At 41.5% G+C, this 12,861-nt stretch overlaps 2 protein-coding genes across 2 annotated transcripts; both read right to left on the bottom strand.

Annotated features, from left to right (window-relative positions):
• Positions 1 to 366: 366 nt before the first annotated feature.
• On the bottom strand, positions 367 to 3,428 carry LOC122647840. The gene is made up of 2 exons (XM_043841141.1): positions 2,266 to 3,428; positions 367 to 1,726 (listed from the first exon to the last, which is right to left on the bottom strand). Exons 1-2 carry the CDS (start codon positions 3,426 to 3,428, stop codon positions 367 to 369), a joined length of 2,523 nt encoding a protein of 840 aa, XP_043697076.1.
• Positions 3,429 to 3,493: 65 nt separating this feature from the next.
• LOC122647841 lies at positions 3,494 to 4,479 on the bottom strand. The gene is made up of 2 exons (XM_043841142.1): positions 3,990 to 4,479; positions 3,494 to 3,825 (listed from the first exon to the last, which is right to left on the bottom strand). Exons 1-2 carry the CDS (start codon positions 4,477 to 4,479, stop codon positions 3,494 to 3,496), a joined length of 822 nt encoding a protein of 273 aa, XP_043697077.1.
• Between the last annotated feature and the right edge of the window lie 8,382 nt (positions 4,480 to 12,861).

Below are 12,861 nucleotides of genomic sequence, written 5' to 3' on the forward strand. Positions count from 1 at the left end.
ATTTCTGTTCTTTTTTGGGTATGCGATTTTGTAAAAAGTGTCCTTAGCTTTTATTAGATGTGCGGATGCGATGTTGAGGGTTGTGACCTACGAATCGATGCCTATTTCAACGTATGTTCATCTTTGGTTTAAGCCAGACCGGGTGGATCGTTTGGGGTCATTTGGGGGTATTTCTTTACTTTTTTGGGCTTGGGATCTTCTAAAAAGTGTCCTTATCTTTTTTTTTTTTTTTCGATAAGTAAGAAGATTGTATTAGAAAGGGAGGAAAAACTACAAAAGAAGGCATTCTCTAAGAACCCGACAAGGGGAAGAGAACCCAAAGCACGATGGGACAGGCCCCATCAAACAAGAACCGAGCCAAAAAGGCTACGGCCTGTAATAAGTGACAAAATCTGAGTCCTGTTTAAGGTAGTGAATAAGGGCAGGGGGGAAATCTCCAGGATCCCAAACTACCCCATATGAGTCGCAAGGACTGCAGACCATAAAATCTGCTGGTCGATTTTGTTCTCTCCAAACATGGGTGAATTCTTTCATTCTCAAATCATTTGCCAAAGCAAGGATTCTACTCTTGAGAGGTTGTACTTTCCAAGGTCCTACAACCTTGCCAGAAATAGTGTCAATCGCCAACTTGGAATCAGATATGATAGAAACATCAAGGATTCCTCTCTCTATGCAAAGGGAGATGCCTCTATGTATAGCAGCCAGCTCCATGGAGAGAATGCAAAGTTCCAGCCCTTGGTTAGAAAATGCAGCTACAGGTTGTCCAATCGCATTACGAATCACTCCTCCAAAAGCAGCTCTACCATCGGACAGCGAACCATCACAGTGAAGGGACCACAAATTGTTAGGAGGTAAGAACCACGAGCATGGTCTCGGCATCCTAATAGCCCAATGAACTTGCAAGTTCCAGGCCGAAGCAATGTGGGAATTAGCAGGACTAGGATCCCCACTCAAAGAACCAGATGTGACTACAGTCCTAACATCCCCCTTGATAGCTTCCACAATCTGATCCTTAGATCTAGCCTTTTGCCGAAAAATTCTGAAATTTCTTTCAAACCAAATATGCTTGATAGTGGCACAAAATGCAAGCTTTAAAACCACACCTAAGCTCCCCGCTCTTCCTGCCGCATAACGAACCCAAATGGCAGCATCAAATATGTTCATGGGAGCCTGTCCATGAAGAGAACACATACCAAAGATCCTCCTCCAAATATCAATGGAAAAAGGGCAAGCAAAGAAAATATGGTTTCTGCTCTCAATACCAGCCCAACAAAACTCACAACTAAGTTGAACCGGGATCCCCCTGTGAAGAAGATTATCCCTAGTGGGGAGAGCATCGACCAGACACCTCCAAGAAACAAAAGAGTGGGACTTAATGCTGCCTTCAAACCAAACTGCTTCACTCCAATCCACGGGGTTGGCCTTCACACGGGTGGCATTCCAAGCCGATTTGGTTGAAAAGATACCTGTCGGATTGCCAGTCCATATTACCAAATCCGGGTTGTCACCATGCAACTTATCAATGGAGGGGAGGGCTCTCCACACATCAATAAGGTCAAAAGAGGTTGAAGGGCCAGGCAGCCAGTCTCCATCCCGAACAATTTCCTTGACAAGTGCATGATGGGCTGCAAGCGCATAAGATCCCGCATCATAGCAAATCCTACTACCAAACCTATTAAAAAGGACTCCCTCTGGGTGCCACTTATCGAGCCAAAGTTTGGTGGATCTGCCATTGCCAATGAAGGTATTAATTAAAGGCAAAGCCTTATCTCTATATTTCAAAACTTTCCTCCAAACCCAAGAGCAATTTTGCAACACCTTGACTGTCCAAAGCGATTCTTGCTTGAGGTACCTCTGCTGGACCCAATGCACCCAAAGTCGGTTTTGCTTGGAGGCAATCCACCAGATTTGCTTCATAATACCAGCCACATTCATCTCCTTAACCCGCTTAAGCCCAAGACCTCCTTCAGTTTTAGGCTTGTAGACCGCATCCCAAGAAATGAAGTGCATTTTCCTTTCAAGCGAGGGGCCTGACCAAAGGAAATTAGAAAACATGGACTCAATCGTGAGATAAGGTTACCTGGCAGCCCAAAAATACCAGCCCAAAATGTAGCATCCTTGGAGCACAGAAGAGATAAGTTGGAGACGCCAAGATAAGATAAAAACCTGGCTTTCCATCCTTCCAATTTCCTTCTAACCAAATCTAAAATAGGACTGCAATCTTTCAAGGACAGCCTGCCCGAGACAAGAGGGACGCCGAGGTACCTGATAGGGAGAGTGGTCTCAGAGAAACCCGTTAATTCCAAAAGTTCCATACTACTAGTTTGAGTTAGGCCCCCTACAATAATAGAGGACTTAGATCTATTGAGATGCAGCCCTGAAAGACTTGCAAACTCGTCAAGACCCCCCAAACTAGCCAAAACAGATTCGCGATTGGCCTTCACAAAGATCATTAGGTCATCCGCAAATATAAGGTGAGAAAGATGTAGAGCTTTACATCTAGGCAGCAATTTGATTTGACCATCTACTTCCAGCCTTCGTATAATTCCTGAAAAAGCTTCCATGGCAATAGTGAACAAATAAGGAGAGAGCGGGTCACCTTGCCTGATACCTCTATCTCCCTTGAAGTAACCTGTGGGGCTGCCATTGATGAGAACGGAGAACATGGGTGTGGTAACACAAGCCTTAACCCATCCAAGGAATTTCCCTGTGAAGCCCATTCTTTCCATCACTCCAAATAGAAAGTTCCTGCTCAAGGAGTCATAGGCTTTATGGAGATCAACCTTCAACACCACAGTGGGGTTGGCTGCTTTCTGCTCAATTCCTCTCACAATATCATGGCAAACAAGAATATTATCAACTATAGATCTTCCTTTGATAAAAGCTGATTGATTGAAACTGATCACCTCGCCGATAACCTTCTGGAGTCTATTAGAGATGATCTTAGAAATGATCTTATAAAGCAGATTGCAAAGGGCAGTGGGTCTATAGCCCGCAAAGGAGGAAGCATCTCCAGATTTAGGGATCAGAGAAATAAAGGTAGCATTAACAGAATAGGGCATAAGGGAGTTCTCAAAAAACCAATTAATAGCCTTGATAAGGTCCTCCTTAATAATCTCCCAGGTTGTTTTGTAAAATCTAGCCCCGAAACCATCAGGCCCTGGGGCCTTAGAATCTTTCATAGCAAAGACCACACCCTTGATCTCCTCTCTACTAATCTCCCTTTCCAATTCCAATATCTGAATTTCAGAAATATCACCCGAAAGGTGGATAGAATTTGGGCAGGTTCCCTCATCAATTGAATCAGTCCCAAATAAATTACAATAAAACTTTACAGCCTCTTCTTTAATCCTTTTTGGTTCTTCAACCACCACTCCATTCTGATTAACAATCTCCAGAATATGCTTTCTATTGAATCTGCTGCGCATGGACTTATGAAAAAAACTGTTATTTCCATCACCTAGTTGGAGCCACTTCACCCTAGATTTCTCCTTTAGGACCCTCTCCTCCATTTGCAAAGCACTCCAGAGCTTGCCCTTGGCCTCTCTCTCTCTAGGATAATTAGAGAGTCATCCATCGGATTCAAAGATATATCAGCCTGAATTCTGGAAAGTTCCTCCTCAGCCACCTTGACAGAATGAAAAACATCCCCAAAATCCTCCTTATTCCACCTCTTCAGCTCAAGCTTAACATTCCTTAACTTTGCAGCGAAACAAAGAAGAGGATTGGACTGTGGCTTTATAGGGAAAGCCCAGCCTTTCTTAACCACTTCAAAGTAATCTCCATGAGTAGTCCAGGCATCGAAAAATTTGAAAGGCTTTGGACCTGAATTGAAATTGTCCAACAGCTTAAGGATAATCGGACTATGGTCAGAGATACCAGGGCATAGGAAATTCGCCTCAGAAAACTTAGTTTATCCAGCCAATGGCTGTTAACTAAGACCCGATCAAGTTTACAACAAATTCTGCTGCTGCCTTTTTGGTTATTACTCCAAGTAAACATTTCTCCTTTCCACTTCAAATCAGCTAGGCCCGAATTGAAAATACAAGCGTTAAAGTCCTCTACAGCCCCATGAAGAATGGCCTCCCCTCCAAGCTTCTCATTCTGATGCCGAACAATATTAAAATCCCCCATTACAGCCCAGGGGTCGATCATACCAGCAGCAATTTCCTCTATGTCCTTCCATAGCTCAAGCCTCCCCTCAAGAGTATTAAAAGCATAAACAGCGGTGCAGTGGCAGGCCAAAGAAGAACCAAGAATTCCAACTTTCAAATGAATAAATTGAGGTTTAGATTTAATGATCTCAACCTTTAAACTCTCCTCATCCCAACCAATCCAAATTCTGGTATGGTGTTCTGGACTACAGTTATGAGTGAATTTCCATCCCCTTTTAAGGTTTTGAAAAGTAGTATTAACATTATTCTCCTTAACTTTTGTCTCCAAAAGAATAGCCAACTTATACTCCTTGGCAGCAAGCATTCTTTTAACACTTCTTTGTTTTTCAGGGGCATTCAGCCCCCTCACATTCCAGCATAGACTATTCATTAGGAACGATTAGAAGGAGGGGTTGGAGCCAGCTTCTTACCCCCCAAAGCCAATCCAATCTCAGTCCCCTTCACAGCCGAACTAGCATTGGAAGTGATTTCAATACGCTGAGGCTTGAAAGAAGCCAAAAATCTTCTCCTTCCCTGCTCCCTTAGTCCTCTCCCCTCTTTATCTGAATTTAAAACAATGGGGATAGTGGGGTTGGACATACCTTCAAATGTGGGGTCTTTCAAAGATAAGGTAGCCGAATCCTTTCTTCCTTTGGTGGATAGGCTGGCAGTTTTGGAAATCAAATCTGGCCGGGCAACTTCTTTAGCTCCTTCTTCAATGACATCACCATCCAACGTGGCCCCCTCATCAAGAATCTTCAAAAGAGAATCCCTAATAGAGCTCCCCCAATCAGCATTGCTTACCAAAACTGAAGTGGAAGAATTATTACCTTCCATAAGTGCCCCACTCTCCTTCTCTCCACCCTCACCAATTCTCTCCTTCATGGTCAATGCATGGGCTTTAGTAGGAGAAGACCCAGCTGTCACATTCATCCCATTTGAATTTTCCAAAATCTCCACACCATCCAAGCCAGCTATACCTTTTCTTCCAAGATTCTCCCCATCTGTCGTAATTAAAGAATCCCTTGGATTCGCCCATCATCCACTCATCTCCTAATAAGATATTGCAAGAATCAACATCCAAGATTAGCTCCTTTGGATCATAGGCAACTTCCTCCGTTAGATCTTCCAGCAAAGCAAATGCATTGACATGAACAACTTCCTTCCCCTTACCAGCTGCAATCTTGGTTGGAGAATTAGGAAGATTTCTAGAACCAGCAGATTTGGAAATCCCCATAGATTTCGTGATCCCAGCAGATTCCGTGATCCTAGCAAATCTTTCACCCAAGTTGGCATCTCCATTTGAATTTTGAATCTCAGCCCCATCACCACCGTGCATGGCCTGAGCACCACCACCACGTCCCGCTCTGGCCACCTGAGAAGGACCAGCACCACCTTTCACCCTCCACTCTTTTCGGCTGTTACCCTTCTGTGTAGCTTGATTAGCACCACATTGACTAGTGGCATGGCCAAAAATCATGCAGCTATTGAGGGTCGTGACCTTCTAATTGATATCTATTTCGGCATATGTTCATTTTCAACTTAAACCAGACTAGGTTGGTCGTTTGGGGTTATTTGGGGACATTTCTGTACTTTTTTGGTCTTGGGATATTCTACAAATGTCCCTGTCTCTTTTTTGATGAGTGGATACGATGTTGAGGGTTGTGACCTTCGAATCGATACCTATTTCGACACATATTCATTTTGAATTTAAACCATATCGGGTGGGTCGTTTGGGGTTATTTGGGGGCATTTCTATACTTTTTTGGGTTTGGGATTCTCTAAAAAGTGTCCTTATCTTTTATTAGACAAGTGGATGCGATGTTGAGGGTTGTGACCGTCGAATCGATACCTATTTCGATATATGTTCATTTTCGGTTTAAAATAGATCGGGTGCGTCATTTGGGGTTATTTGGGGGCATTTTTGTGCTTTTTTGGGCTTGGGATATCCTAAAAAGTGTCATTACCTTTTATTAGGCGTGTGGATGTGATGTTGAGGGTCGTGACCTTCGAATCGATACCTATTTTGACATATGATAATTTTTGGGCATTTTTGTACTTTTTTGGGCTTGGGAGCTTCTAAAAAGTGTCCTTACCCCTTATTTGACGTGTGGATGCGATGTTGAGGGTCGTGACCTTCGAATCGATACCTATTTTGACATATGTTCATTTTCGGTCCAAACCAGACCGGGTGGGTCGTTTGAAGTTATTTGGGTACATTTTTGTACTTTTTTGGGTATGCGATTTTGTAAAAAATGTCCTTATCTTTTGTTAAATGTGTGGATGCGATTTTGAGGGTTGTGGCTTGCGAATCAATATCGATTTTGATATATGTTCATCTTTGATTTAAACCGGACCAGGTGTGTCATTTTAGATTATTTGGGGGCATTTCTGTACTTTTTTGGGCTTGGGAGTTTCTAAAAAGTGTCCTTATCTCTTATTTGACGTGTGGATGTGATGTTGAGGGTCGTGACCTTCAAATCGATACCTATTTTGGCATATGTTCATTTTCGGTCCAAACCAGACCGGTTGGGTCGTTTGGAGTTATTTGGGGCATTTCTGTTCTTTTTTGGGATTTTATAAAAAGTGTCCTTATCTTTTATTAGATGTGTGGATGCGATGTTGAGGGTTTTGACCTGCGAATCAATAACGATTTTGACATATGTTGATCTTTGATTTAAACCGGACCAGGTGTGTCATTTTAGATTATTTGGGGGCATTTCTGTACTTTTTTGGGCTTGGGAGTTTCTAAAAAGTGCCCTTATCTCTTATTTGACGTGGTGATGCGATGTTCAGGGTCGTGACCTTCGAATCGATACCTATTTTGACATATGTTCATTTTTGGTCCAAACCAGACCGGGTGGGTCGTTTGGAGTTATTTGGGGCATTTCTGTTCTTTTTTGGGTATGCGATTTTGTAAAAAGTGTCCTTAGCTTTTTATTAGATGTGCGGATGCGATGTTGAGGGTTGTGACCTACGAATCGATGCCTATTTCAACGTATGTTCATCTTTGGTTTAAACCAGACCGGGTGGATCGTTTGGAGTCATTTGGGGGTATTTCTTTACTTTTTTGGGCTTGGGATCTTCTAAAAAGTGTCCTTATCTTTTATTTGACGCGTGGATACGCTGTTGAGGGTCGTGACCTTCTAATTGATATCTCTTTCGGCATATGTTCATTTTCAATTTAAACCAGACCAGGTTGGTAGTTTGGGGATATTTGGGGGCATTTCTGTAATTTTTTGGTCTTGGGATATTCTACAAATGTCCCTGTCTCTTTTTAGATGAGTGGATCCGATATTGAGGGTTGTGACCTTCGAATCGATACCAATTTTGACATATGTTCATTTTTTATTTAAACCATTCCGTGTGGGTCGTTTGGGGTTATTTGGAGTATTTCTATACTTTTTTGGGTTTGGGATTCTCTAAGAAGTGTCCTTATCTTTTATTAGACATGTGGATGCGATGTTGAGGGTTGTGACCGTCGAATCGATACCTATTTTGATATATGTTCATTTTCGGTTTAAAATAGATCGGGTGCGTCATTTGGGGTTATTTGGGGGCATTTTTGTTCTTTTTTGGGCTTGGGATATGCTAAAAAGTGTCCTTACCTTTTATTAGGCGTGTGGATGAGATGTTGACGGTCGTGACCTTCGATCGATACCTATTTCGGCGTATGTTCGTTTCCGATTGAATCCAGATCGGGTGGGTCATTTGGGGTTATTTGGGGGCATTTCAGTTCGTTTTTGGGCTTGGAATTTTCTAAAAAGTTTCCTTATCTATTATCAGAAGTGTGGAGGTGATTTTCAGGGTCATGACCTCCGAATCGATTCCTATTTTGGCATATGTTCATTTTTTGATTTAAATTAGACTGGGTGGGTCTGTTAGGGTTATTTTAGGCATTTTATACTTTTCTGGGTTTCGTATTTCCTAAAAAGTGTCCTTATCTCTTATTTGACGTGTGGATGCGATGTTGAGGGTCGTGACCTTCGAATCGATACCTATTTTGACATATGTTCATTTTCTGTCCAAACCAGACCGGGTGGGTCGTTTGGAGTTATTTGGGGCATTTCTGTTCTTTTTTGGGTATTCGATTTTGTAAAAAGTGTCCTTAGCTTTTATTAGATGTGTGGATGCGATGTTGAGGGTTGTGACCTACGAATCGATACCTATTTCAACGTATGTTCATCTTTGGTTTAGACCAGACCGGGTGGGTCGTTTGGGATCATTTGGGGGTATTTCTTTACTTTTTTGGGCTTGGGATCTTCTAAAAAGTGTCCTTATCTCTTATTTGATGCGTGGCTGCGATGTTGAGGGTCGTGACCTTCAAATTGATACCCATTTTGGCATATGTTCATTTTCGATTTAAACCAGACCAGTTTGGTCGTTTGGGGTTATTTGGGGGCATTTCTGTACTTTTTTGGTCTTGGGATATTCTACAATTGTCCCTGTCTCTTATTAGACGAGTGGATGCGATGTTGAGGGTTGTGACCTTCGAATCGATACCTATTTCGAAATATGTCCATTTTCGATTTAAACCATTCCGGGTGGGTCGTTTGGGGTTATTTGGGGGCATTTCTACACTTTTTTGGGTTTATGATTCTCTAAAAAGTGTCCTTATCTTTTATTAGACATGTGGATGCGATGTTGAGGGTTGTGACCATCGAATCGATACCTATTTCGATATATGTTCATTTTCGGTTTAAAATAGATCGGGTGCGTCATTTGGGGTTATTTGGGGGCATTTTTGTTCTTTTTTGGGCTTGAGATATCCTAAAAAGTGTCATTACCTTTTATTAGGCGTGTGGATGCGATGTTGAGGGTCGTGACCTTCAAATCGATACCTATTTTGACATATGATAATTTTTGGGCATTTTTGTACTTTTTTGGGCTTGGGAGCTTCTCAAAAGTGTCCTTACCCCTTATTTGACGTGTGGATGCGATGTTGAGGGTCGTGACCTTCGAATCGATACCTATTTTGACATATGTTCATTTTCGGTCCAAACCAGACCGGGTGGGTCGTTTGAAGTTATTTGGGTACATTTTTGTACTTTTTTGGGTATGCGATTTTGTAAAAAGTGTCCTTATCTTTTATTAGATGTGTGGATACGATTTTGAGGGTTGTGACTTGCGAATCAATACCGATTTTGATATATGTTCATCTTTGATTTAAACCGGACCAGGTGTGTCATTTTAGATTATTTGGGGGCAATTCTGTACTTTTTTGGGCTTGGGAGTTTCTAAAAAGTGACCTTATCTCTTATTTGACCTGTGGATGCGATGTTGAGGGTCGTGACCTTCGAATCGATACCTATTTTGGCATATGTTCATTTTCGGTCCAAACTAGACCGGGTGGGTCGTTTGGAGTTATTTGGGGCATTTCTGTTCTTTTTTGGGTATGCGATTTTGTAAAAAGTGTCCTTAGCTTTTATTAGATGTGCGGATGCGATGTTGAGGGTTGTGACCTACGAATCGATGCCTATTTCAACGTATGTTCATCTTTGGTTTAAACCAGACCGGGTGGATCGTTTGGGGTCATTTGGGGGTATTTCTTTACTTTTTTGGGCTTGGGATCTTCTAAAAAGTGTCCTTATCTTTTATTTGACGTGTGGATGCGATGTTGAGGGTTGTGACCTTCTAATTGATATCTATTTCGGCATATGTTCATTTTCGATTTAAACCAGACCAGGTTGGTCGTTTGGGGTTATTTGGGGGCATTTCTGTACTTTTTTGGTCTTGGGATATTCTACAAATGTCCCTGTCTCTTTTTAGATGAGTGGATGCGATATTGAGGGTTGTGACCTTCGAATCGATACCAATTTCGACATATGTTCATTTTCGATTTAAACCATTCCGGGTGGGTCGTTTGGGGTTATTAGGAGCATTTCTATACTTTTTTGGGTTTGGGATTCTCTAAAAAGTGTCCTTATCTTTTATCAGACATGTGGATGCGATGTTGAGGGTTGTGACCGTCGAATCGATACCTATTTTGATATATGTTCATTTTCGGTTTAAAATAGATCGGGTGCGTCATTTGGGGTTATTTGGGGGCATTTTTGTTCTTTTTTGGGCTTGGGGTATGCTAAAAAGTGTCCTTACCTTTTATTAGGCATGTGGATACGATGTTGACGGTCGTGACCTTCGAATCGATACCTATTTTGGCGTATGTTCGTTTTCGATTTAATCCAGATCGGGTTGGTCATTTGGGGTAATTTGGGGCATTTTAGTTCGTTATTTGGCTTTGAATTTTCTAAAAAGTTTCCTTATCTATTATCAGACGTGTGGAGGCGATGTTGAGGGTTGTGACCTTCTAATTGATATCTATTTCGGCATATGTTCATTTTCGATTTAAACCAGACCAGGTGGGTCGTTTGGGGTTATTTGGGGGCATTTCTATACTTTTTTGGGTTTGGGATTCTCTAAAAAGTGTCCTTATCTTTTATTAGACATGTGGATGTGAAGTTGAGGGTCGTGACCTTCGAATCGATACCTATTTTTACATATGTTCATTTTTGGTTTAAAACAGACCGGTGGGTCGTTTGGGGTTATTTGAGGTATTTTTGTACTTTTTTAGGCTTGGTATTTGCTAAAAAGTTTCCTTACCTCTTATTAGACGTGTGGATGCGATGTTGAGGGTCGTGACCTTTGAATCGTAACCTATTTCGCCGTATGTTCATTATTGGTTTAAACCAGATCGGGTGGGCCATTTGGGGTTATTTGGGGCCATTTCAGTACATTTTTGGGTTTAGGATTCCCTAAAAAGTATCTTTATCTTTTATTAGACCTGTGGATGCGATGTTGAGGGTCGTGACCGTCGAATCGATGCCTATTTCGACATATGTTCATTTTGATTTAAACCAGATCAGGTGGGTCGTTTAGGGTTATTTTGGGGCATTTCTGTACTTTTTTATGCTTGGGATTTTCTAAAAAGTGTCATTATCTCTTATTGGACGTGTGGATATGATGTTGAGGGTCGTGACCTTCGAATCGATACCTATTTTGACATATGGTCATTTTCAATTTAAACCAAACTGGGTGGGTCGTTTGGGGTTATTTGAGGGCATTTCTGTACTTTTTTGGATTTGGAATTTTCTAAAAATTGTCCTTATCTTTTATTAGACGTGTGGATGCGATGTTGAGGGTCGTGACCATCGAATCGATGCCTATTTTGACATATGTTCATTTTCGGTTTAAAACAGACCGGATGGGTCGTTTGGGGTTATTTGGGGCCATTTTTGTACTTTTTTGGGCTTGGGATTTGCTAAAAAGTGTCCTTATCTCTTATTAGGCGTGTGGATGCGATGTTGATAGTCTTGACCTTTGTATCGATACCTATTTCGGAGTATGTTCATTTTCGATTTTAACCTAACCGGGTGGGTCGTTTGGGATTATTTGGGTTTGGTATTTTCTTGAAAGTGTCCTTCTCTCTTATTTCACGTGTGGATGCGATGTTGAGGGTCGTGACCATCGAATCGATACCTATTTCGTCATATGTTTATTTTTGGTTTAAACCAGACGGGGTTTGTTGTTTGGGGTTATTTGGGGGCATTTCTGTACTTTTTGGGGGTTGGGATTGTCTAAAAAGTGTTCTTTTATCTTATTAGACGTGTGGATGCGATGTTGAGGGTCGTAACCTTCGAATCGATATCTATGTCGTCCTATGTTCATTTTTGGTGTAAAACAGACCGGGTGGGTCGTTTGGGGTTATTTAGGGGCATTTTTGTACTTTTTTGGGCCTGGGAATTGCTAAAAAGTGTCCTTACCTCTTATTAGATGTGTGGATGCGATGTTGACAGTCATGACCTTTGTATTGATACCTATTTTGGCGTATGTTCATTTTTGGTTTTAGCCAGACCGGGTGGGTCGTTTGGGGTTATTTGGGGGCATTTCTGTACTTTTTGGGTTATGGTATTTTCTTAAAAGTGTCCTTATCTCTTATTTGACGTGTGGATGCGATGTTGAGGGTCGGGACCATCGAATCGATACCTATTTCGTCATATGTTTATTTTTTATTTAAACTAGACCGGGTGGGTTGTTTGGGGTTATTTGGGGGCATTTTGGTACTTTTATTGGTTTGATATTTTCTAAAAAGTGTCCTTATCTCTTATTAGACGTGTGGATACGATGTTGATGGTCATGACCTTTGAATCGATACCTATTTTGGCATATGTTCATTTTAGGTTTAAACTAGATCGGGTGGGTCGTTTTGGGTTATTTGGTGGCATTTCTGTACTTTTTTGGACATGGGAGTTTCTAAAAAGTGTCCTTATCTATTATTAGACGTGTGGATACGATGTTGAGGGTCGTGACCTTCGAATCGATACCTATTTTGACATATGTTCATTTTCAATTTAAACCAAACTGGGTGGGTCGTTTGGGGTTATTTGGGGGCATTTCTGTACTTTTTGGGGGTTGGGATTGTCTAAAAAGTGTTCTTTTATCTTATTAGACGTGTGGATGCGATGTTGAGGGTCGTAACCTTCGAATCGATACCTATTTTTACATATGTTCATTTTGGTTTAAAACAGACCAGGTGGGTCGTTTGGGGTTATTTGAGGCATTTTTGTACTTTTTTAGGCTTGGTATTTGCTAAAAAGTTTCCTTACCTCTTATTAGACGTGTGGATGCGATGTTGAGGGTCGTGACCTTTGAATCGTAACCTATTTCGGCATATGTTCATTATTGGTTTAAACCAGATCGGGTGGGCCAT

This window comes from Telopea speciosissima, unplaced genomic scaffold (assembly GCF_018873765.1).
Source record: "Telopea speciosissima isolate NSW1024214 ecotype Mountain lineage unplaced genomic scaffold, Tspe_v1 Tspe_v1.0211, whole genome shotgun sequence".
Taxonomy (NCBI): domain Eukaryota; kingdom Viridiplantae; phylum Streptophyta; class Magnoliopsida; order Proteales; family Proteaceae; genus Telopea; species Telopea speciosissima.